This window comes from Coregonus lavaretus (genome assembly GCF_964263955.1).
Source record: "Coregonus lavaretus genome assembly, chromosome: 26".
In the NCBI taxonomy this organism is placed as follows: domain Eukaryota; kingdom Metazoa; phylum Chordata; class Actinopteri; order Salmoniformes; family Salmonidae; genus Coregonus; species Coregonus lavaretus.
In genome coordinates this window covers 26,260,637-26,284,629 of record NC_140013.1, presented here as the reverse complement: position 1 = coordinate 26,284,629, position 23,993 = coordinate 26,260,637, and the positions used below count along the sequence as shown (strand labels likewise).

The 23,993-nt window shown below is 39.3% G+C and overlaps 1 protein-coding gene and 1 pseudogene across 3 annotated transcripts; one reads left to right on the top strand and one right to left on the bottom strand.

Annotated features, from left to right (window-relative positions):
• Positions 1-348: 348 nt before the first annotated feature.
• LOC311101360 (uncharacterized protein) lies at positions 349-3,895 on the bottom strand. Of its 2 annotated transcripts, none has more exons than XM_084142495.1 (6): positions 3,679-3,895; positions 2,179-2,202; positions 2,037-2,066; positions 1,782-1,826; positions 1,535-1,669; positions 349-1,325 (listed from the first exon to the last, which is right to left on the bottom strand). In XM_084142495.1, exons 1-6 carry the CDS (start codon positions 3,694-3,696, stop codon positions 1,272-1,274), a joined length of 306 nt encoding a protein of 101 aa, XP_083998621.1. In that variant the 5' UTR covers positions 3,697-3,895; the 3' UTR covers positions 349-1,271. The 2 variants fall into 2 exon arrangements, with proteins under 2 accessions (XP_083998621.1, XP_083998622.1); XM_084142496.1 differs by having other exon boundaries at positions 1,788-1,826; positions 3,679-3,871.
• Positions 3,896-4,361: 466 nt separating this feature from the next.
• Positions 4,362-23,804, top strand: LOC311101963 (guided entry of tail-anchored proteins factor 1-like; annotated as a pseudogene). The gene is made up of 4 exons: positions 4,362-4,451; positions 8,264-8,354; positions 21,047-21,140; positions 23,784-23,804. The product of its transcript is annotated as a guided entry of tail-anchored proteins factor 1-like (transcript).
• Positions 23,805-23,993: the final 189 nt, after the last annotated feature.

Here is a 23,993-nt window from a genome sequence, read left to right as displayed (position 1 = left end):
TTTTTTTGGGCTCAGAAAACTTTGGGGGAATAAACTCGACGACGGGAGCAAATTTGGTCCAAGGTCCACCAGTTGACAATCCCTGAAATATTGCGATTGTCATGCAGCTGCTTGTCGAATAGCCTACTGAGTTGGTGTATGGCTGCACTCACTGGCACTAGCTAATACTAGAATTGCAGACCTATGCTTAATATTTGCAAGCACCGAAAAACAATCACACATTTTCAACAATATGGTATAAGAGAGATATTACATAGTATTTAATCAGTGACTGTCTTGTGAATTAGAATATCATGTGTTTACGGTTTTCATTTCACTTGTGAGCAATAAGCGAACAGAGAAAACAAAGAAATTACAACCATTTTTTATTCAATTGGCATGTTTATACCAATCACACAGATACAGCTACAAAAAAAATAAAAGAGAAACTGTACATTGGTACATAAAATCCTAAAACCACATGGAAATCTTGCTATGGCTGTATGTTCACTTGAAAGATTAAGTGAAAGTACAGTCAATGTTTATCAGTATCCTCAAAAGGATAAGCTACAATCAGTATGTTTAACACTGTAATGCATTTCATGTTATTAGCTAAAAACACATGAACCATCCTCACAACTTTCCATTACATTACATACTGCATAGAAATTACGAAAAAACCCTAGTTTCACAGCAGCTATATCAAATGTTATTGCAATACCGTCACCAAACAGAGACAAAAACCATTTCACATAATGCACAGGCCTGATGAAAAATCCAGTACATGTACTAGGGAGGATGATGAACCATAACTGTGGATTCATAATACGGTGTGGATAAGAGTTAATATTCATAGAGCACAGCTTAAAACAGAATCACCAGCTTCCTACCTATTATAAACAATAAAACAAGTATTATTGTGTATAAACCCCCCAACCCTTCCCCATACAATACAGGTTAAATAAACTGTCCCTCATAAAGCCTATGGAATGTTAGTCTCAGACAACTCTCCCAGTTGAATAACAAGTTCATGATATTGGCATGATTGCATGTCATTGCTACAAACCTGCACTCCTCCCTCTTCGACAACTGAACCAGACCACAAAAGAAAAGGGAAACACACAATGACCATAACTTTTCTTCCAGAGGTGTAAAAAAAAACAAAAAATATGTGTTTCTACAATCTTACTACTACACAACCTGCTTTTTCTTAAGAAAATAGTTGATAAAAATATTCATCTGCATTGTACAAGAAAGGAGGTACAGGGAGCACTGGCAAAAGGGTAAGGATGTTATTCTGTCTCATCCTCCTCTTTCTCGGGCTCATCTGCCTCTTCTGCTGCCTCCTGGAGAATGAAAAAATTACATTTTCACATTATAGGACAGTCCTTTTAAGTCTTGTTTACACAATATTTTTGTGTGTGGGGGACAAACAGCTGCAATTCCAATTATAATAGTTGGTCTGTTTGTAATACCTAATACTCCTGGTTTTGAATATCGTATACATCACTGGCGTGGCATTTCGCATAATTGAAACTAAGCCAACAAGTCTTACCTCCTCAGCTTTGGCCTCTCCGTTTTCTGCCGGTGCTGCTTCTTCCTCCTCAGGATCTTCTTTCTTCTCCTCAGGCTTGGCCTTCTCTACCACCTCCTTTACCTTTTTGGGCTTGGCTGCTGCCTTGACTGGTGTCTACAAGAAACAGAAAAACATTAGATACATTTCAATGTACAAATGCATAGTATGTATAATAATTGAGTGGTTTTTCGTTTCAGCAAAAGCTGACAATTACATTTGTTTTTACCTTTGCCTTTGCCTTTGGCTCTGCTTTAGCCGGAGTAGTAGGTTTCTGAAAAATAATGAATATTAAATAATTAGTCCAATTACATTTACAGTTTCGTCATTTAGGAGACGCTCTTATCCAGAGCGCGATTTACAGTTAGTGAGTGCATACATTTTCATACTTTTTTCCCATACAATTACAAATACACAATAGCATCTACTCATTGAAAACAAATAGGATATACAACATAAATATGATAACATATAGTAAACTTACAGATGACAACCTTGTGGATCTCCTCTTTGGCTGGTGAAAAATAAAAAGTTAAAATCAGTTATTGCAGGAAAATGTATTCAGAATAGACTGAACAAATATACAGGAACAAATATAAAATTGTACAAGAGCAAAAAATACTAACCTCGACTTCAGTGTCATGATTTGCCTGTGAGGGGGAGAAGTAAAAATCTTAGTAATAACCAAGAACAACAATTCCACATTCATGGATCGGGAGCGGCAGGGACAAGTGGGTGTGTAACGCTGGGGGGGGGGGGGGGGGGGGGGGGGGTACAAACTGTACCCCCACCGCTCCACCCCCAAATTACAGAATAATTATGTAACCTGAAAGTGTGTGGGGGAGGGTAATACATTTACATTACTATGCCATTTGACTTTTCCCATTGTCAGGGTGCAAAATGGAGCCTTTGTGGTACCAATTACTGTGAGAGCGACAAGTAAAACAGTACGTTATAGTTAGGCTTTAGTAGCCTACACGCATAAAGGCCAATAGCTGCCCCTCCCCCATCCACCAGCAAGAGACCGAGACTTGTTACATGAAGGCATCCATCTACCCGTTACGTCAACCAGTCTACTGTATGTTCCCGCCATTAGTTGAATATCTATAATTCCCTGATTACATTTTAGTCATTTAGCAGACGCTCTTATCCAGAGCGACTTACAGTTAGTGAGTGCATACATTTCTCAACCCACAACCCTGGCGTTGCAAGCGCCATGCTCTACAGGATCCCAGTTTACCCCTATACGATCCCCTATGCGCTGTCGTGCATGTCCACAGAAATTCGCTGTTACGTAATGCAACATTTGTTAGGGAAGCAAAGACAGGGAATGCGCACAAACAAATAGCAAATCCTCAAAAATGTAAAAAGTGACCACCTATTCTCAGGTGGTGGTTTTCTTTAGAATTACTTCCTCTATGACCACATTAAAGTGATAAATGGCGCTGAGTAGTCGATGCCTTTCCTATTTGCAAGGGCTGCCATGACACCTCAAAGACGGTACCTTTCCATGCCATAGGGTGTCGCGCATTACAATACGCTTTACTGCACACAGGACAAAGTGATAATATAGGATGCCACAAGCATGGGCTATTAAAAGTATTTGAATACAAACGTGAACCCAATATGTAGGCGATTAAAGCATTCCCAATATTCACAAAATATCCTATACCTCATGCACGCATTTCTGCAATGGCAACATGTAACGTTAGCTTACATACATCGCTGGTGGGTTACACCCCTTTGTCTGATCTCATTGCTGAGAAGGCTATTAAGCTACTTTACATTCATGAAAGACCCGATATGCGTCAAATTAAATTATATGATTAAGTTACTTATATAAAAAAACACAAGCTGCGATAGTTTATCATGTACAGGTTATTAAAAGGAGAAAGTGAGATCGAATGCAAAATGTTACCGCACTAAGTAAAAAGGCGCCACTTCCATATCAACAAGACAGACACACTAAAACACATTCAGACTTTAGAGCAAAAGTGTTACATTATATCAAGCATATTTTAGCGTACATGCAATTGTTGCATGCATGTATTTATAAAACACTTCCTGTGTGAAATTATACATCGTAAAATAAGGTTTAAATTAAAAAGATACACATTCCAACTTACTTTGCTTCTTTTCGGCATGGCTGCTTTGCTTGTATTGTCTAGAAAACTAGAGCACAAATTAGCCTTGTCAGTTACTGAAAATTCTGTGCAGACTTCTGAACGTGCTCGATGTAACTCAGTCAGTACCTTCAGAACACACTGTAACTAACATAAATATTCCATCAGTAGGCCTACGTACAGAAACTAGCTGAAACCGGATTGGATCCCCCTTCTCTATATTGTATTCCTTATCCTACCAACCTGACGGGCAATTTATTCTCCGCCCCTTGTTGCCATTGATTGGCTTTAAAATCTAGGCAACAGATTTTTAAACCATAGCAAGTTACCTGTATGGGTAGGTCTGTATGCCAATCAGTCGTTCAAATTTTACTAAAGGGGTGGGAATAGCTGGATTCAAAGTTATGAGTTATTTTAGTTGATATTATATTAGAATAATGTACACATACTGTAAATGGTCCTTATAGAATTGTCAGTATTAATTTTATTGAATAATGTAATCTAGAAAATTTAGCACATTTGGATAATGCATTTATATATTACATATTTTTATAATGATTTGAAGTTAATCAAATATGCCGTATTTGAATAGATACGTTTCTAATGTGAAATTCAGCCCATAGTTCAGCCTGGATGTGGCGTCCCTTTATGATGAGCGCAGCAGCAACAAAGGTTGATAAGAAAAAATGGCTGCCGGGTGCGCTTGGTTCCTGGTGTTGGGATCTGTCTTTTTGTGCAATCTCTTCAAAACTCTGTTGCCGACCATTTCCTCTTTCGTAAGTAGAGGTTATTTAGGCATTGGTCATGTGAGAAATGCAGGGTTGGCTTATAAATCATGTAATGTTTTGGCAGATTTGCCCAGGTTAGGTTAGCTAGCTAGCTAGCTATTTCACGTCTCGCGCCCCTCACAAACAACAACGAAGCTAACCAACCATTCCATCCTGTTGGCAAATGGGTCAATTGTTACATTGTATAATGGAAGGTGCGTTAGACTGATAACTGCCAGACAGAACCAGGTAGATAATGGCTTGTAGTTCTCTATTTGGCACAGATAAAAATATCGACCATAACATGTAAATAAATCTGATGAGGTCTGATGGTATTTCCAGTCTATATGCATAGAATATGTATTGTTACAAACTGGGTGGTTCGAGCCCTGAATGCTGATTGGCTGAAAGCCATGGTATATGAGACTAAATACAGTGGCTTGGGAAAGTATTCACCCCCTTCGCATTTTTCCTATTTTGTTGCCTTACAACCTGGAATTAAAATTGATTTTTTTGGGGTTTGTATAATTTGATTTACACAACATGCCTACCACTTTGAAGATGCAAAATATTTTTTATTGTGACACAAAAATAAGACAATAAAACAGAACCTGAGTGTGCATAACTATTCACCCCCCAAAGTCAATACTTTGTAGAGCCACCTTTTGCAGCAATTACAGCTGCAAGTCTCTTGGGTTATGTCCCGTGTAGCTCAGTTGGTAGAGCATGGCGTTTGCAATGCCAGGGTTGTGGGTTCGTTTCCCACGGGGGACCAGTATGAAAAATAAAACTGTATGCACTCACTAACTGTACAGTGAGGGAAAAAACTATTTGATCCCCTGCTGATTTTGTACGTTTGCCCACTGACAAAGAAATGATCAGTCTATAATTTTAATGGTAGGTTTATTTGAACAGTGAGAGACAGAATAACAACAACAAAAATCCAGAAAAACACATGTCAAAAATGTAATAAATTGATTTGCATTTTAATTAGGGAAATAAGTATTTGACCCCCTCTCAATCAGAAAGATTTCTGGCTCCCAGGTGTCTTTTATACAGGTAACGAGCTGAGATTAGGAGCACACTCTTAAAGGGAGTGCTCCTAATCTCAGTTTGTTACCTGTATAAAAGACACCTGTCCACAGAAGCAATCAATCAGATTCCAAACTCTCCACCATGGCCAAGACCAAAGAGCTCTCCAAGGATGTCAGGGACAAGATTGTAGACCTACACAAGGCTGGAATGGGCTACAAGACCATCGCCAAGCAGCTGTCAGTCTCCCTCGACCTGGGGCTCCATGCAAGATCTCACCTTGTGGAGTTGCAATGATCATGAGAACGGTGAGGAATCAGCCCAGAACTACACGGGAGGATCTTGTCAATGATCTCAAGGCAGCTGGGACCATAGTCACCAAGAAAACAATTGGTAACACACTACGCAGTGAAGGACTGAAATCCTGCAGCGCCTGCAAGGTCCCCCTGCTCAAGAAAGCACATATACAGGGCCGTCTGAAGTTTGCCAATGAACATCTGAATGATTCAGAGGAGAACTGGGTGAAAGTGTTGTGGTCAGATGAGACAAAAATCGAGCTCTTTGGCATCAACTCAACTCGCCGTGTTTGGAGGAGGAGGAATGCTGCCTATGACCCCAAGAACACCATCCCCACCGTCAAACATGGAGGTGGAAACATTATGCTTTGGTGGTGTTTTTCTGCTAAGGGGACAGGACAACTTCACCGCTTCAAAGGGACGATGGACGGGCCATGTACCGTCAAATCTTGGGTGAGAACCTCCTTCCCTCAGCCAGGGCATTGAGAATGGGTCGTGGATGGGTATTCCAGCATGACAATTACCCAAAACACACGGCCAAGGCAACAAAGGAGTGGCTCAAGAAAAAGCACATTAAGGTCCTGGAGTGGCCTAGCCAGTCTCCAGACCTTAATCCCATAGAAAATCTGTGGAGGGAGCTGAAGGTTCGAGTTGCCAAACGTCAGCCTCGAAACCTTAATGACTTGGAGAAGATCTGCAAAGAGGAGTGGGACAAAATCCATCCTGAGTTGTGTGCAAACCTGGTGGCCAACTACAAGAAACGTCTGACCTCTGTGATTGCCAACAAGGGTTTTGCCACCAAGTAGTAAGTCATGTTTTGCAGAGGGGTCAAATACTTACTTCCCTCATTAAAATGCAAATCAATTTATAACATTGTTGACATGCGTTTTTCTGGATTTTTTGTTGTTGTTATTATGTCTTCACTGTTCAAATAAACCTACCATTAAAATTATAGACTGATCATTTCTTGGTCAGTGGGCAAAAGTACAAAATCAGTAGGGGATCAAATACTTTTTTCCCCTCACTGTATGTACACCACTTTTCCATTATTTATTTTTTATAATTTTTTGAAACAGGTATTTTTTTCATTTCACTTCACCAATTTGGACAATTTTGTGTATGTCCATTACATGAAATCCAAATAAAAATCCATTTTAATTACAGGTTGTAATGCAACAAAATAGGAAAAACGCAAAGGGGATGAATACTTTTTGGATACCATGGGTATGACAAAACATATTTTTACTGTTCTAATTACGTTTATAATAGCAATAAGGCACCTCAGGGGTTTTGTGGTATATGGCCCATATACCATGGCTATGGGCTGTATCCAGGCGCTCCATATTGCATAAGAACAGCCCTTAGATGTGGTATTGTGGCCATATACCACGCCCCTCGTGCCTTATTACTTTATTAAGCAATACACTCCTAAACCAGGTGTTGCATGTTCTCATGCAATAAACCATAAATGACCCAAGGAGGCAGAAAAATACTTGTCACTTGCCAAGGCAATTTCATTACAAAGAAAATTGACTTTTAAATGAGTAAAACATTTGGTACCCTACATGTAAATGCAATTCATGAACATCATTGTATCTGAACAACACATTTAACAGGATGACGTACAGCGTTTATAGGACATAATACAACTTTCCATTACCTTTGCACTTTTTGTTGCAGTAATGTACTGGTAACTAGCTCTCAAACTCTAGGCGGCATTCTGCCTTCTCCTTACGGTTTCAGCCATTAGCTCCGTCCACGACTACCTTGTGAACTACAATCCTGATGCTGTGTTTTAACGTTTAGAAGCACCAATAATCATCGCTCACGATACGGCTTTCGAAACTTATGACCCTTATCTTTCATCAGCAAGAAAGAATGCTTCAAATAAAAAATATACACTTACTGTAGCAGTTTTGCACGGATCCATACAAGTATGGGTGCCTTCATCCGACGAAACTACATTTCCCGAGTTACGCATACACACTAGGTGTTCGGAGCATGCTATATAGCTAGTTAGCACTGGGTGGCCGCCTCTTGGCTTCCATAAACAAGCGCTGTAACATGGAGATATGGCCGTGTGGGAACACTGACCCTAAACCTATCAAGGTGTGTATCAATTTAACCTTTATTTCTCACTGATATGAAAGATATATGTTCAGATTGAGCGTCGGGGCTCTTAACAAAGCTCCACAGTATAGAAGACGCCTTCGTCCAATGACTCTTATGTGTAATGTAAGGAAACTTAGAGTCCTGATCAAGGGCTAACTGGTAACCATCCCAAAGTTATCTTCTATCAGAAACCAGGCTAAACCTGTAGTGTATTAGCCCTGCTGCAGCCTGATGGTGCTATTCTTCCTTAGTATTTTGTCATTTGCCATTGGAAATGACAAAAGACGTAAGGAATAATAGCGCCATCTGGTGGCAGCAGGACTAGTAGTGTGTGTTAGCTAAGTTCTAGCAAAATATAAAATGTAATGTTTGTCTGTGAAGCTGTCGAAGGTCCTCCAGAAAGATGCTGAGCAGGAGAGGGATGAGATCCAGGAGCACAACTCCGTTAGCATGATGGATGAGTTCTCCATACGCTAGACTACATTTTTACATTTACATTTTAGTCATTTAGCAGACGCTCTTATCCAGAGCGACTTACAGTTAGTGAGTGCATACATTGTTTTTTTTTTATACTGGCCCCACGTGGGAATCGAACCCACAACCCTGGCGTTGCAAACGCCATGCTCTACCAACTGAGCTACACGGGACTAGAGCGCAAAATCAACAAGATGACTGACAAGCTGAAGACACATGGTAAGAGAGAGACACAATTTAAATGGATGTCCACACTACATTTTCCACTTTTATAGACAAGGTTTTTTCTGGATAAAAAAGGGGCTTATGTGGTGGGTGTGGTAGGGGGCGTGGCAATGGGCGTGGTCGGGCCAATCACAGCTGAATTTCTCTACACCCCTGTCTTGGCTGTGTAGAGAAATGTTTGCATTTTTAAGCCAATTTCTACAATTTTCTCCATGGAGTTGAGATACATTTTTTGAGTTTTAAAGCTAATAACATGCGATTCCACATTCTGCCATGGAGCTGAGGGAAAATTGTGCAGTTTTAAAGCTTATTTCTTGCAATTCTATGCATTTTGCCATGGCTAATGCTGTGTTCTTATGCTTAAACATAATAACAAAATCAATACTGCTGAATTCATTGCTTTTGGAATTTTCTATTCTCCCTGACTGTCTAGCTTTTATTTTGGTTGTTGTTAGTTCTCAAAGATTATTTAATAAAAAAAGATATAGGTCTATTATCTTTTCTATATACTTTATATCTGGTTTTATTCATTTAAGTTTACACTGAAAGCCTTTTTCCATCCCGGAAATTAAATGTATTATTATAATTTTTTTAAATTTAACACTGTTAGGTGGCCCGAAAAAACGCTTAGTCTGATAGTTTGTTGGTGATGTGGACACAGCTCCATCGACGTGAATGGGGGCGTGCTCGGCCCTCCTTTTCCTGTAGTCCACGATCAGCTCCTTTGTCTTGCTCACGTTGAGGGAGAGGTTGTTGTCCTGGCACCACAATGCCAGGTCTCTGACCTCCTCCCTATAGGCTGTCTCGTCGTTGTCGGTGATCAGGCCTAACACTGTTGTGTCGTCAGCAAACTTAATGATGGTGTTGGAGTCGTGCTTTGCCACGCAGTCGTGGGTGAACAGGGAGTATAGGAGGGGACTAAGCACACACCCCTTAGGGGCCCCCGTATTGAGGATCAGTGTGGCAGATGTGTTGTTGCCAACCCTTACCACCTGGGGGCGGCCCGTCAGGAAGTCCAGGATCCAGTTGCAGGGGGAGGTGTTTAGTTCCAGGGTCCTTAGCTTAGTGATGAGCTTTGTGGGCACTATGGTGTTGAACACTGAGCTGTAGTCAATTAACAGCATTCTCACATAGGTGTTCCTTTTGTCCAGGTGGGAAAGGGCAGTGTGGAGTGCGATTGAGATTGCAAAATCTGTGGATCTGTTGGGGCGGTATGCGAATTGGAGTGGGTCTAGGGTTTCCGTGATGATGGTGTTGATGTGAGCCATGACCAGCCTTTCAAAGCACTTCATGGCTACCGACGTGAGTGCTACGGGGCGGTAGTCATTTAGGCAGGTTACCTTCGCTTTCTTGGGCACAGGGACTATGGTGGTCTGCTTGAAACATGTAGGTATTACAGACTCGGTCAGGGAGAGGTTGAAAATGTCAGTGAAGACACTTGCCAGTTGGTCTGCGCATGCTCTGAGTACACGTCCTGGTAATCCATCTGACCCCGCGGCCTTGTGATTGTTGACCTGTTTAAAAGTCTTGCTCACATCGGCTACGGAGAGCGTGATCACACAGTCGGTTCGCGTCACTGGGCAGCTCGCGGCTGGGCTTCCCTTTGTAGTCCGTAGTTTGCAAGCCCATGCCACATCCGACGAGCATCAGAGCCGGCGTAGTAGGATTCAATCTTAGTCCTGTATTGCCGCTTTGCCTGTTTGATGGTTCGTCTGAGGGCATAGCGGGATTTCTTATATGCGTCTGGTTAGTGTCCCGCTCCTTGAAAGCGGCAGCTCTAGCCTTTAGCTCGGTGCGAATGTTGCCTGTAATCCATGGCTTCTGGTTGGGGTATGTACGTACTGTCACTGTGGGGACGACGTCATTGATGCACTTATTGATGAAGCCGGTGACTGAGGTGGTATACTCCTCAATCCCATTTGATGAATCCCGGAACATATTCCAGTATGTGCTAGCAAAACAGCCTTGTAGCGTAGCATCCGCATCCTCTGACCACTTCCGTATTGAGCGAGTCACTGGTACTTCCTTCTTTCGTTTTTGCTTGTAAGCAGGAATCAGGAGGATAGAATTATGGTCAGATTTGCCAAATGGAGGGCGAGGGAGAGCTTTGTATGCGTCTCTGTGTGTGGAGTAAAGGTGGTCTAGACTTTTTTTTCCTCTGGTTGCACATGTGACATGTTGGTAGAAATTAGGTAAAATGGATTTAAGTTTGCCTGCTTTAAAGTCCCCGGCCACTAGGAGCGCCACTTCTGGATGAGCATTTTATTGTTTGCTTATGGCCTTATACAGCTCGCTGAGTGCGGTCTTTGTGCCAGCATCGGTTTGTGGTGGTAAATAGACGGATACGAAAAATATAGATGAAAACTCTCTTGGTAGATAGTGTGGTCTACAGCTTATAATGAGGTACTCTACCTCAGGCGAGCAATACCTTGAGACTTCCTTAATATTAGACATTGCGCACCAGCTGTTATTGACAAATAGACACACACCCCCACTCCTCATCTTACCAGACGTAGCTGTGCTGTCCTGCCGATGCATGGAAAGCCCAGCCAACTGTATATTATCCGTGTCGTCGTTCAGTCACGACTCGGTGAAACATATGATATTACCGTTTTTAATGTCCCGTTGGTTCGATAGTCTCGAACTGAGATTCTCCAGTGATTGCACGTTGGCCAATAGAACGGATGGTAGAGGCTGGTTACCCACTCGCCGACGAATGCTCACAAGGCACCCTGATCTCCTCCCCCTGTATTTCTGTATTTTCTTCACGCGAATGACAGGGATTTGGGCCTGGTCTCGGAGAAACAGTATATCCTTTGCGTCGGACTAATTTAAGAAAGAATCTTCATCCAGTTCAAGGTGAGTAATCGCTGTTCTGATATCCAGAAGCTATTTTCGGTCATAAGAGACGGTAGCAGCAACATTATGTACAAAATAAGTTACAAGCAATGCGAAAAAACACATAAAATAGCACAGTTGGTTAGGAGCCCATAAAACACACCTTTGTGGGAGTTAGATGAAAGTCAGACATTTGCTAATAGCTCAGTGGAGGCTGGTGTGAGGAGATTTAGGATGTTTGATGTTTGATACTGTTCCGTTGATTCCATTTCAGCCATTACGATGAGCCCCTCCTCCTATAGCTCCTCCCTCCAAGCTCCTTTGTTATAGCTCCCTCATTTACAACCTAATTGACCTTCTATAAGATAAGGGGCAAAAAGGCGGGAAACCAAATGATCCATACCTCTAGGTTTTTCAAACTGCTCTCTACTGCCTATAGGGGACTTGGTGATATGGTGATATGATGTTTATATGGTATAATGATGTCATGCCATGGTGTTTTGAGGACAGAGGAAGAGTTAAGAGATGAGTGGTTTGGGGCCATGAAGTCTACATTCCATTATGTCAAGGTAGATTAGTGATGGTTAGGGTAATGTGAGTGATGGACAGGATGTAGTGACCTGAGGGCAAAGGGTAATAAGAACAGAGACAGGGAGGCCTATGATGGTTTCCAGATGTATGTGACAGGAAGGAGAACCAAAGGCTATATAAGATAGAGGGTCTTCTTTGTCTACTGAGTTCAGCTGATGAAGGGCACAGCCATGTCCGTTTGTTAGATGAAACCACGAGCTCGTGATTCAATAAATACTTGGTATGAAATCTCCACAGAATGTCTAAGTAAATTCTTGCATCCTTAATTCTTTGATACCTGAGAAACTCATCATAACAGATTGGCGTCTAAACGAACAGGATGCAGTTCACAGCTCAACTAACAGGTAAGCAGACTTTCATTTTTTGAATTATGTCAAAATCTGCTTATCTGTGGTAAGGCTTAGCTGTAACGGACCTTTAAAATTCAATATTTTTAAAGGGGGACGATGAGTGGTATTGAATTATGTAAAGGTATGTAAGGAGGAAAATATAATTTGACTATTACATGGTGCTATGATTCAAATTAGAGTGTGGTCGAATTAAGGAGTAAATGCAACAGAATAGTGAGATAAGGTGCAGGGCACCTTTAATATGATTTAAAAGATTATATTATAATGAGATTAGGCGCAGAGCACCTTTTTAATATGATTTAAAACATATTATAAAGAGAGTGGATGATTCCATTGGATGGGCTCAGTTAAACCTTTGATGTTAAAAGACATCATAAAGAGAATGGGCGGAAGACACCCTTAATGTATGGTGCATTATAAAGTAGTGGGTTTTTAGTCCCGTAGTGTGAAAGACATTACAAAAGAGAGAAATAGGTTATGGACCTATAAACAGAAGGGAGAATAAATCCCTGTGCAATACTCAAAACGACCAGGAGATGGAGCCAATGACATATAACATTGAATCATAGCACCAAAATTTGACATTTAAAGGTGAACTACATTTTAAAAACATTATCAGAAGTGGATTTGATGCAAGTATTTAAATTACTAACATTGAATGTTACTAAAATTGCATGGGTGATAATGAATATCCTCAGGAGAGTATTTATAAGGGGTAAATAGCGCTTGATGTTATTGTAGAAAGTAGTGGAAGAGTCTGTGTTTTCTGGGACAGGCAGAGCAGTGTCCGGGAAATTAGTCTATTTATTTTTTTGGTTCTGCTGGGAAAATGTTTCTAGAGATTTGTGTCGATTAAGAATGGTTAAAAACACTACGAAGGGATTATTTCATGTGAGTATATAGAACTTTCTAACGTTCTATAAGGAGTTGTGAAGATTTGGAAATGGTAATGACAAAAGTGCCATGTCTGTATTATATTTTTTCACCCAAACGTAGACGTCGTGGGTGAGGAAAGTAATTAATATGGGTTTTCTAAGTTTATACCGTTGTTGGATCATGTGATAGTGGAATAAACTGACCATAAGTAATGTTGTTTTAGACCTAATGTATAATATAGTACAAAGTCAATAGAGGCTTCAATGTAAATAATTATCATGGTAGAGCTAACGTAGTACAGTGAGGGAACTTCATTTTGTATCAGAGGGTAAGATGAGAAATCATTGTAATGGCGCTATTGGTGGAAATCTATTTATCATTTCAATGGCATGGAGTAACAATCTCCATTTATGAGTGTAAATTCCACTGCTGATGTGTTGATTGAATGGGTATGATGGAGTATTTGGTTTGGTGATGTGGAATGTATGATTTGAAGTGTGTGTGGTTTAAATAGCAGGACTCTTGTAGCTCGTTTGGTGGAGAATGGTGCTTGCAACGCCAGGGTTGTGTGTTCGATTCCCAAGGGGGGCTAGTATAAGTATAAAAATGTAAGAGCTCACTAATTGTGGGTCGCTTGGGATAGGAGCGTCTGCTAAATGACTAAAATGTAAAAAATGTTAACGAGTATGGAGAGAAGAATGCGTGGTAGTAATTTTTTTGGGCATTGAATAAGGTGTTGCTAGATTAAACGAGTAAGAATGGTGGAATATGTCTATAAATAAATTGGATCGTGATAAATGGATGATTTCAATATATGATGGTAAACTACAGCAAGTGTTTGGTGTTACTTGTAGCCTACTTAGGAAGGATAGTTGACTAGATATCATTCATTCTGATAATGGCGGAGTGATGGTTTCATTGCGTGGCTATGATTTTAGTTGATTACAAGAGAAATAGGATATAGTTTACAACGCATGGAGAAGTGAATGTCTTATATGGTAATAGATAAACTGAACCAAACATGACGTTACTACGGCAATTTAGGATGGTTAATGTTGTTAAGTTCGTTTTTAAACCCAATGATAGAGGTAAATGCAGAACGCTGTTTGAAAGTGTGTTTTATTAGGTCTGCTTGTAAAAATGGAGGAATTTCCATGTTTTTGTCTGCGGGTGTTAACCATTGGGGCTTGCTGAAACGTGAGAGCGCTGTAAGGGAGATTATGGGTTACGTTAGGTGTACAAGGATCGCGTATTTTGTAGGACGTCATTGGGAGTTGAATGTTTGGTGAAATGGCTAGCTAGTTAGCGGTGAGAGCTAGGGCTAGGTTTTCATTAGGTGACGTCACTTGCTCTATGAGCTGGAAGTAGTTGCTTTGAAAGAGCCGCAGCTTTTGTGGAGCGACGGGTAACGGTGCTTCGATGGTGAATGTTGTAGATATGTGTAGAGGGTCCCTGGTTCGAACCCGGTAAGGGAGAGAAAGCAATTATTTTACAGTGATGCTATTGACGTGAATTACTGCTTTCATTGATAACATTATAGGAAAGATGTTGTCCTACCAATCAATGTCGGATAGGATAACATAGTAATTAAAGTTGGATAGCTTTGAATTTGATGTTTTATTTGTTTTGACTATAACTTTAAATTAATTTGTCATCTGTTGAGGTACCGTTATGAGGAAAATTAGCGATAGAGTATGGTAGATATTGTAGAGGGTTTACAATGTAAGTAAGTTAATTGGGTGATGAGACAGGTTGATTTGATGTTGAATGGGATTGTTTAATAGAAGTAATTATTTTATATTTAGGAGAATGAGAATATGTTATTAGGTAGTATTGCTTTGTGGAGACGATTTACTAATGAAGAACATGTCTCGATAGTTGAATAAGGAACGATATTTGATAATTGATCATTAGTATTATGACATTATATCGTTTGTTTAAACAACAGTGAGTTATGACGATGGTTCATTACTTCAGATAATGATAATTTGTTTATAGTACGTTGAAAGATGGGAGATAGTTATTGCTGTTGGCCTAATGGATTAAGTATACATCTTTTTATGGGTTTTGGATTATGAAACAATAGGTTTATATTTTAATAACATCAATGCAACCGTTTGCGATGATTAAATTACTAAAAAGGGGTTATAGGTTTATAGTGGAAGGTGTAGTTAACTTAATAAAACGTGTTATTATCTAGTGTCTTATAAGTGGGAGTTTCTTTTTCCAGGATTGATGGAAGTCTCCTATAATATTATGTTAGGGGTAAAGTAGGACACAACCTATCAAACAATTTTTAAATCGATGCTGGGGATAAGATATCTAGTCTTACTTAAGAGGTGTACGTGATTGTATTGGATAATGTATGAAATTTGACATTTAGAGGGAAGTTAGGAACAATAAAAGGGGGTAACTGATATTTCCTAGGTTGTTGATACTGTCAACGATAATGGTTTAGTTGATATGGGATCACAAGGAGCAGATGTAGGGGTTCAATAATCATGGTGAGATTTAGAGAGGATATGATCTGAAGAGTAATCAATTCAACATAATCATTGTAAACTCAGAGGAATTTTCAGTGGTTTTAATTTTAGAAAGGTTTGATATCATCTTTTTATGGAGTAGTTCTGAGGAGTGAGATTGATACGAATGATTGTTGATGAGATAGGACTGGGGATATATGTATCATGTTTTGTGTGTAATTACTATCTTTGGATTGTTGATTATATGTTAACAATATGTATACTTTCTATTCCAGGAGAAAGGAGATTTATTTATGTCATTGGAATATTGCCCAGGGCTAGGGTGGAACTAGTTAGTAAAATTAAGTAGTCTTATTTTTAGGTTGTAATAGGGAGCTACCAAATTAAATAAAGCCTGGCCATGTTTGTTTTATTTGTTTTCCAAATGGGTTTTTCAAATAAACACACAACACACCTAGTCTGATGTTATAAAGGGTTGTTATTTTGAGAGTTAGGAGTTTCAATTTTATGAAGTTTTTATTTTTGACTGAGTTTTGGGTATACATGATTTCTTATGAGAATAAATGTCATGAGGATTTGATGTACACTTGGGGTACATAACATTTATTAGATGTTTTGAATGTTGGTAATGATTAGTATACTATCAATTCGTTGAATGATTTCAATGACCTCTGAACTCTGTTCTGTCTTGCTGGTGTGATCTGATCATCCACACTAGTAATCCGAGAAACATGGGTAAGAAATGTAAGATGGTTCATTTTACTGAGTTGAGGGTAATTTATTATAACTGACTATTATTAAAGTGGTTTATAATTAAATTTTAATATATATGATTTGGGCTATATAATAAAATAACTAGAGAGAGAGAGCTATCCTGAATGAGGGATACCTGTTGATAGTTAATTATACTAATCGTGGATTACTTTACGGGATAGAAGTAAATTGAGGTATTATCAATGTTGTCATTTTAATTGAATTTTTATTAGGGTTTAATAAACAATGTTGGTGTTTTGTTTTTGAAAGCATGAATCACGTTGTGACTCATGTGTTCAAAAAAGGGGGTAGTATTGATGGTATGAGGATTTATTGGTATATTTGCATATCATAGTAAGAATTTGAGCAGTAGTAAGTAATGTGTTATGAGTTAGATTAAATGTTTTAAGGGAAAATGTATTTGTGGTATAAGGCAGAATTTAGAGGAAGCCTTTCTATGACATTAGTGACCATAACAAGCTTCAAGAATGTGCACTTCCTAATATAAAATGATTATCAGGAATGATAAGAAGAAAGGATGAAGTAGCATGCTGTGTCTCAACTAACAATGTTATGAAGATTTTTTTTCTCGAAAAGGTGAAGGCTTTTCTGACACACCTACCAGGAGAATCTGGACATTTTTTGCAACTTGGAGACTATGTGGTGGTAAAGGATTAATGAAGTCATTGATGGACAACACCCAAGTGGGAAGGTTAGTAATAGGTGTTGATGGCTACCTTGATGGAGGGGCAAGTAAGAGAGAGAGATTCCTAGATCTATATGTAACATTGTAGGACTTTTCTAACGCAAAGGAGGAAGATGGCACTGCTTCGGCAGAGCATTGTTTTGTTTTGTTTGTGTGTTTGTGGAAGCAGGGAATATTGGTACGCTGATAGAAGGACAACAACAGAGAGATGGTGATAAATGGAGAAGGACTCTGCATGATCATAGAACTGGTGAAGGAAGAAGGTTCATGCATCATCACACAGTCTACACAAAGGAGGTATGGAGGGGAGATTGAACAGGTATCATGTCAACCAATGCAACGGATTGCTACGAGGAAATTGACGATTAGAGATGAGGATACTGTTGATGACAATTATCAGGTGATGGAGGACGATGTCAGATGAAGGATAATGATGAGATGTGGGTTATGGCTGAGTACCTCAGTGGAGGAACAGAGCTATAGACCTCCAATAATTTCAAGATTTTTCAGATTTTCAGGAATCAACTGGTTGTCATTCCATTCGGTTATATGTATTTAAAGGGTTTATCTAATAATAAGGGAAGTATATTAGGAATTGGTATTAGGAATAATTGTTAAAGCATAATAATTTGTCATATGGTAAATGTTTATAGGGATTTATTGGTTTAGAAATTAAATCAATTAAACTGTTGTGTTTTTTGTCTTCTAGTGAGGTAAATACAGATGGTATCTTGATGCATAATAAGGGATAATTTGGCATAGAATGGTGTGAACCTATAAATAAGTAAAAGTAACAAACTATGAACCGGCTGAAGATGAATATCAGAGGCGTTGAAGACGTTTTTGTACAATACCACTTTTACATGCATCTGGTCTACAACAACAAATCAATGATATCAAAGGATTTTCTCATGTTTTTATATCGAAGGAGTGGGAAAGGAGTCCACCATTGAGTGAGAATGGAGAAAGATCTGTTCAAATGCAACATTTCTTGTGTTGTTGGTATAATGGTTGGCAAATGGACATAACATTGAAGTTGTGGAGTTGGTGTTAAATCGAATGAGACATTGTAGTTGTGACATTTTAATGGGAAAGTCATTTTGAAATATGAAGCTGTTTGAAGAACATAATGAAGAGACGCCAGAAGATTTAAGTGCCGGGTAGAATAAAGGGGTTGCTTGTTGATAATAAAATTGGATTTATCTAAATTTGATAATTTGGGTATATACACTGCTAAATTGATAGTATTAGGAATGCATTGAGATAATGATCTATATTTATTATCAGGAGGAGGAAGGTTATAATTGAAGTATGAATGTTTATAATGTATGATAATATAAGTATACATTCTGGAAGTTTTAATATGGAAGTTAAGGTGAGGATTGTGGATGAAATAATGAAGATGTTGATTAATTTGGTTAAAGTATTCACATATTAGTAATGATATAGATTTGGAGTATTGGGTGATATTGATATGGATGTTTAGAGTGGTAAATATCTAGGTTGATTAGCAAGTACTTAATTGGTTATCATGGGGTTATGATATTTTCATATGATATGAATTTGGTTGAATTATTAAAGCAGGAATAGTTGAGGGATATGATGATTTAACAGGGAGTGATAATAGAGTGTTAAATGTGTATGTTATATTTGAGGTATATTAGGAGAACAAAGTCGGAGTTGAATATTGTTTATTTTAACAATCATGGGTTTTTAAGAATTGGGTCTGAGATGTTAATCATTAGAATGGGTAATTGATAATCACAGGGCATTGGATGATATTATATTAAGAATAGGATGATATGGTAATTTAAATGCTGTTGAAGTTTTTTTTCAAAGTTTTTTTTAGGGATAATTCCATAGGAACATGGATGGCAAGCATTCTAGGTCCTATAGTGGTCATAGTAATTATTGTAGCCATAGTTATGGGATGTTGTTTAATTTTTTTTTTTTCCTTATATATATAAATAATAAGGTTTTGACTACATAAATTATTAGCATGAATATATAGTAGTTAATTATGTGTTTATCTTTTACTCAGACTGAGTTTATAGAGGTTTGAGAGGTTTGATGTCGCATAAGATAGATGACTGAGAATTTATACCTGTGTTGATTAAATATATGGAGAATCGAGTTGGATTCAGGTATGAAAGGTGGAAGGGATCAATTCTCAGTTATCTAGCATAGTTTAGGATATAGTCAGAGATGCATGTTCTACTGATGGGAGAATATTGTATTTTATATTAAGTTATATGTGAGTTGTTGGGGTTAAGTCATGTCACTTACCACAAAAAAAAAAAAGAAAAGAGTGGATTGATGATGTTTTTATGGTATAATGATGTCATGCCATGGTGTTGTGAGGACAGAGGAAGAGTTAAGAGATGAGTGGTTTGGGGCCATGAAGTCTGCATTCCATTATGTCAAGGTAGATTAGTGATGGTTAGGGTAATGTGAGTGATGGACAGGATGTAGTGACCTGAGGGCAAAGGGTAATAAGAACAGAGACAGGGAGGCCTATGATGGTTTCCAGATGTATGTGACAGGAAGGAGAACCAAAGGCTATATAAGATAGAGGGTATTCTTTGTCTACTGAGTTCAGCTGATGAAGGGCACAGCCATGTCCGTTTGTTAGATGAAACCACGAGCTCGTGATTCAATAAATACTTGGTATGAAATCTCCACAGAATGTCTAAGTAAATTCTTGCATTCTTGATTCTTTGATACCTGAGAAACTCATCATAACACATGGTAACACCACGTGTGGCCAGTGGGAGGTGGAGTTTAGATAACAGACTGAGTGTTCACTGGAGGGCCTCGTGGTGCAGCTGCTGCCTGTTGCTGTCCTTCACGTCCAGGCCACAGCTCTGAACTCTACAGAGGCAGGAAGCATAGTATAGAGCTCCATTACGAGCGGGTGTCATACAGACAGACACCCCATTGGCTATCAGACAACAACCAAATGTCTCCAACATCCATTTGCCAAGAGTTGATGTTATATGAATGACAGCCTTTGCATTACACTATGGCGCCTGCCCTGCAACCGTAAGGGCTATGACAGAGCAAATAAGGAAATACTATACTCAGATGGGGATTTTTTTAGTTGATGAAAAATTATGTTATGGACAAATTCTTAGGAATGAGAATGGTTTGTTTAAAAAAAGAACACTCTTCAGTGGTGTTCTGTTACAGTATATATATATTTTTTACAGTAGCAAATATCGGTTGTGACAAAAACCCCAAGGCAATTGTTATGTTTTTGTTTGAAAATATCTCGTTTTGAATTTGTCAAAAAGGCAAAAAAAGTCCACACGTTCACTCTTTACCACATTGTTTAGATGTCACAACGCAGGTGACCTTGATATATGGTGTTTCGTACATTGAGAAAATCTACTTTTTGTCTCTAGAGCCTCCCTACTGTACACCCAAACAGCTGTCTCTCACTCTCTCCCCCCGCTGTCTCAGTTCAGGGCCACTGCCTATCAACCAACATGCCTTCAAGTTCAAATCCTGTTGTTCAACGACAGGAATATTTCACTATTTTGGAATGAAAAGCATTTTCACGTTGAAATGCACCACACGCCTATTTCCCCAGTCATATGCGCTGTATACACTGGTCACACATCAGGCTTATTTGTCCCTGCCAACCCCTCCCTTACACCATACCATACAAAGCAGGTTCTATTCCAATGCATGTTGTGTAGTATTTACACTGATATTTGTTGTGAAGAACACACAAAAGGCAACTGTTATTAGATCTGTCAAAATTCCTAACATTTAATGTATGTTTGTAGGCATTTTAGTGGATATTTATTTGATATTTAGAGAATGGATACCAATAATTAATTTAGATAGTTCCTGCGCAGATAAGATTGGTCTGTTTTTTTTCTTCTTACAATCAAATCTAGAACTGCTCAACAAGCCAAAATGAAATGGATGGTGAATATAGGTTTTACATCCTGCAGGTGAGTGTTAAACATATTGAAATTAGAAATATGTCCTATATTCTTTAATAGGTTAAAAATATACAAATCAAATGAAATGTATTGGTCACATACACATGGTTAGCAGATGTTATTGCGAGTGTAGCGAAATACTTGTGCTTCTAGTTCCGACAGTGCAGCAATATCTAGCAAGTAATATCTAACAGTTCCACAACAAAAACCTAATACACACAAATCTAAGTAAAGGAATGGAATAAGAATATATAAATATATGGATGAGCAATGTCATTATCAGAGTGGCATAGGCTAAGATGCAATAGATGGTATAGAATAAAGTATATACAGTTGAAGTCAGAAGTTTACAAACACTTAGGTTGGAATCATTAAAACTCGTTTTTCAACCACTCCACAAATTTCTTGTTAACAAACTATAGTTTTGGCAAGTCGGTTAGGACATCTACTTTGTGAATGACACAAGTAATATTTCCAACAATTGTTTACAAACAGATTATTTCTGGTCTGGTTCATCCTTGGGAGCAATTTCCAAACGCCTGAAGGTACCACGTTCATCTGTACAAACAATAGTACGTAAGTATAAACACCATGGGACCATGCAGCCGTCATACCGCTCAGGAAGGAGACGCGTTCTGTCTCCTAGAGATGAACGTACTTTGGTGCAAAAAGTGCAAATCAATCCCAGAACAACAGCAAAGGACCTTGTGAAGATCCTGGAGGAAACAGGTACAAAAGCATCTATATCCACAGTAAAACGAGTCCTATATCGACATAACCTGAAAGGCCGCTCAGCAAGGAAGAAGCCACTGCTCCAAAACCGCCATAAAAAAAGACAGACTACGGTTTGTAACTGCACATGGGGACAAAGATCGTACTTTTTTGAGAAATGTCCTCTGGTCTGATGAAACACAAATAGAACTGTTTGGCCATAATGACCATTGTTATGTTTGGAGGAAAAAAGGGGACGCTTGCAAGCCAAAGAACACCATCCCAACCGTGAAGCACGGGGGTGGCAGCATCATGCTGTGGGGGTGCTTTGCTGCAGGAGGGACTGGTGCACTTCACAAAATAGATGGCATCATGAGGAAGGAAAATTATGTGGATATATTGAAGCATCTCAAGACATCAGTCAGGAAGTTAAAGCTTGGTTGCAAATGGGTCTTCCAAATGGACAATGACCCCAAGCATACTTTGAAAGTTGTGGCAAAATGGCTTAAGGACAACAAAGTCAAGGTATTGGAGTGGCCATCACAAAGCCCTGACCTCAATCCTATAGAAAATGTGTGGGCAGAACTGAAAAAGCGTGTGCGAGCAAGGAGGCCTACAAACCTGACTCAGTTACACCAGCTCTGTCAGGGGGAATGGGCCAAAATTCACCCAACTTATTGTGGGAAGCTTGTGGAAGGTTACCCGAAATGTTTGACCCAAGTTAAACAATTTAAAGGCAATGCTACCAAATAATAATTGAGTGTATTGTAGTGTATTAAGATTATGACTTTCTTAATGGAACCAGAGAGGATGTTTATGTTAGTTCAAAAATAGCCATTTGTAGGGTGACGCCCCAGGGGAGACAGGTGATTGGACAGCAGAGGGAGCAACCCATATTCTTGCATTGTTTATAAGTATATGCTGGAGGCAGAAGAGGTTAGAGCAGCCATTGCAATCTGGGACGTTGCTCTCCGGGTGATCTTGACACCTGTAACTCATGCTGAAAGCTTGTGATATGAATAAACTTATGATCAAGGTTCAGTATGAGCGGACTCCTTTGTTTATCAGCAATGACTAGCAACTTTTACTCGATACCACAGAATGGCGCCCGAACAGGGACGGTCTGCGTTTCTTCAGTGTTATACTCATGAGCAACGACGTGACTCTCGCTCAAGGCGCCGGCATAAGGTGAGATTTCTCACGGTCTTGTCTGTGTTTACTTCGTCTGCTTCTGGGTATGTTCGCGGGGAGATGCACCGTTGGAGAACTGATGTGTGCTTTCTGTTGCTTGTCTTGCTGTTGACTATAAGGGGTCTGGACTAAACATTCTAACATTCAGCGCAAAAGGGGGGAGAGAGTACCTATAGAGGGTCTATAGAGGGATTTTGCTTGAATAACAGTTCAAGAACAATCGATTGAGAGAGGAATAAGGAATGAGGCCTAGGCAGAAATGTATGTAACTTAGAGCCGCTGTAAATCATGGGAAAAGCCCTGGAAGACAGGCGACCTATTAAGGGTGGGCCAGAAAATCCTGATAACGCGTTATGTGTTTTAGGTTAGCCCTATGGGCTGGGGACCGTGGTATATTGATGATGAATGTTGCCTCTCAGCTGGCGGTTGACGAACGGCTTGTTTGACGCAATCTCTCGTGTCGATTCCACAGATCTCGTGGTAGCATAAATTTAGCTAACAAATGGAATTTTACGGTACAGCGGAGGGAGAAATGCTAACGTGGCCTGCTAATTATGCTTCATGCTACATGCTAATGCTAATGCTAAATGCTAATCATGCTACATGCCAATTTTGGATGCGGGTTATGATTAATATTTCTTCCTTGGTGGTCCATAGGAATGGGACGAGCCATCAGAAATGTGTTTAGTTAGCTTGGGCTTGGTGCCTGGTGTCTTGTGAACTGTTAAGTGTTATTGTTTGTCTATAAAGGGTAAAAGAGAGGAGATATAGCGGAATGCTAACGTTCTGTTGTCTGGAGCTGCTTCCATGGTGAAATCGTAATGATGAATGTACTGCGCATGCGTTTGATTTTACGGCACTAAAACTACAACACGAGGGGTTTTACTAAATGGGTCATAATTCTGTTACACTGCAGGGGGAGACAGAGACATAGACGAGGGAACAAAGAGGAGAGATTTT

Excerpts from the sequence above, each read along its gene's own strand:
- LOC311101360 (XM_084142495.1), bottom strand. Across the intron at positions 1,670-1,781 it reads AGCCAAAGGCAAAGGCAAAG|ACACCAGTCAAGGCAGCAGC; the intron begins GTAAAAACAAAT and ends TGTTTCTTGTAG. Across the intron at positions 1,326-1,534 it reads GAGAGGCCAAAGCTGAGGAG|GAGGCAGCAGAAGAGGCAGA; the intron begins GTAAGACTTGTT and ends TTCATTCTCCAG.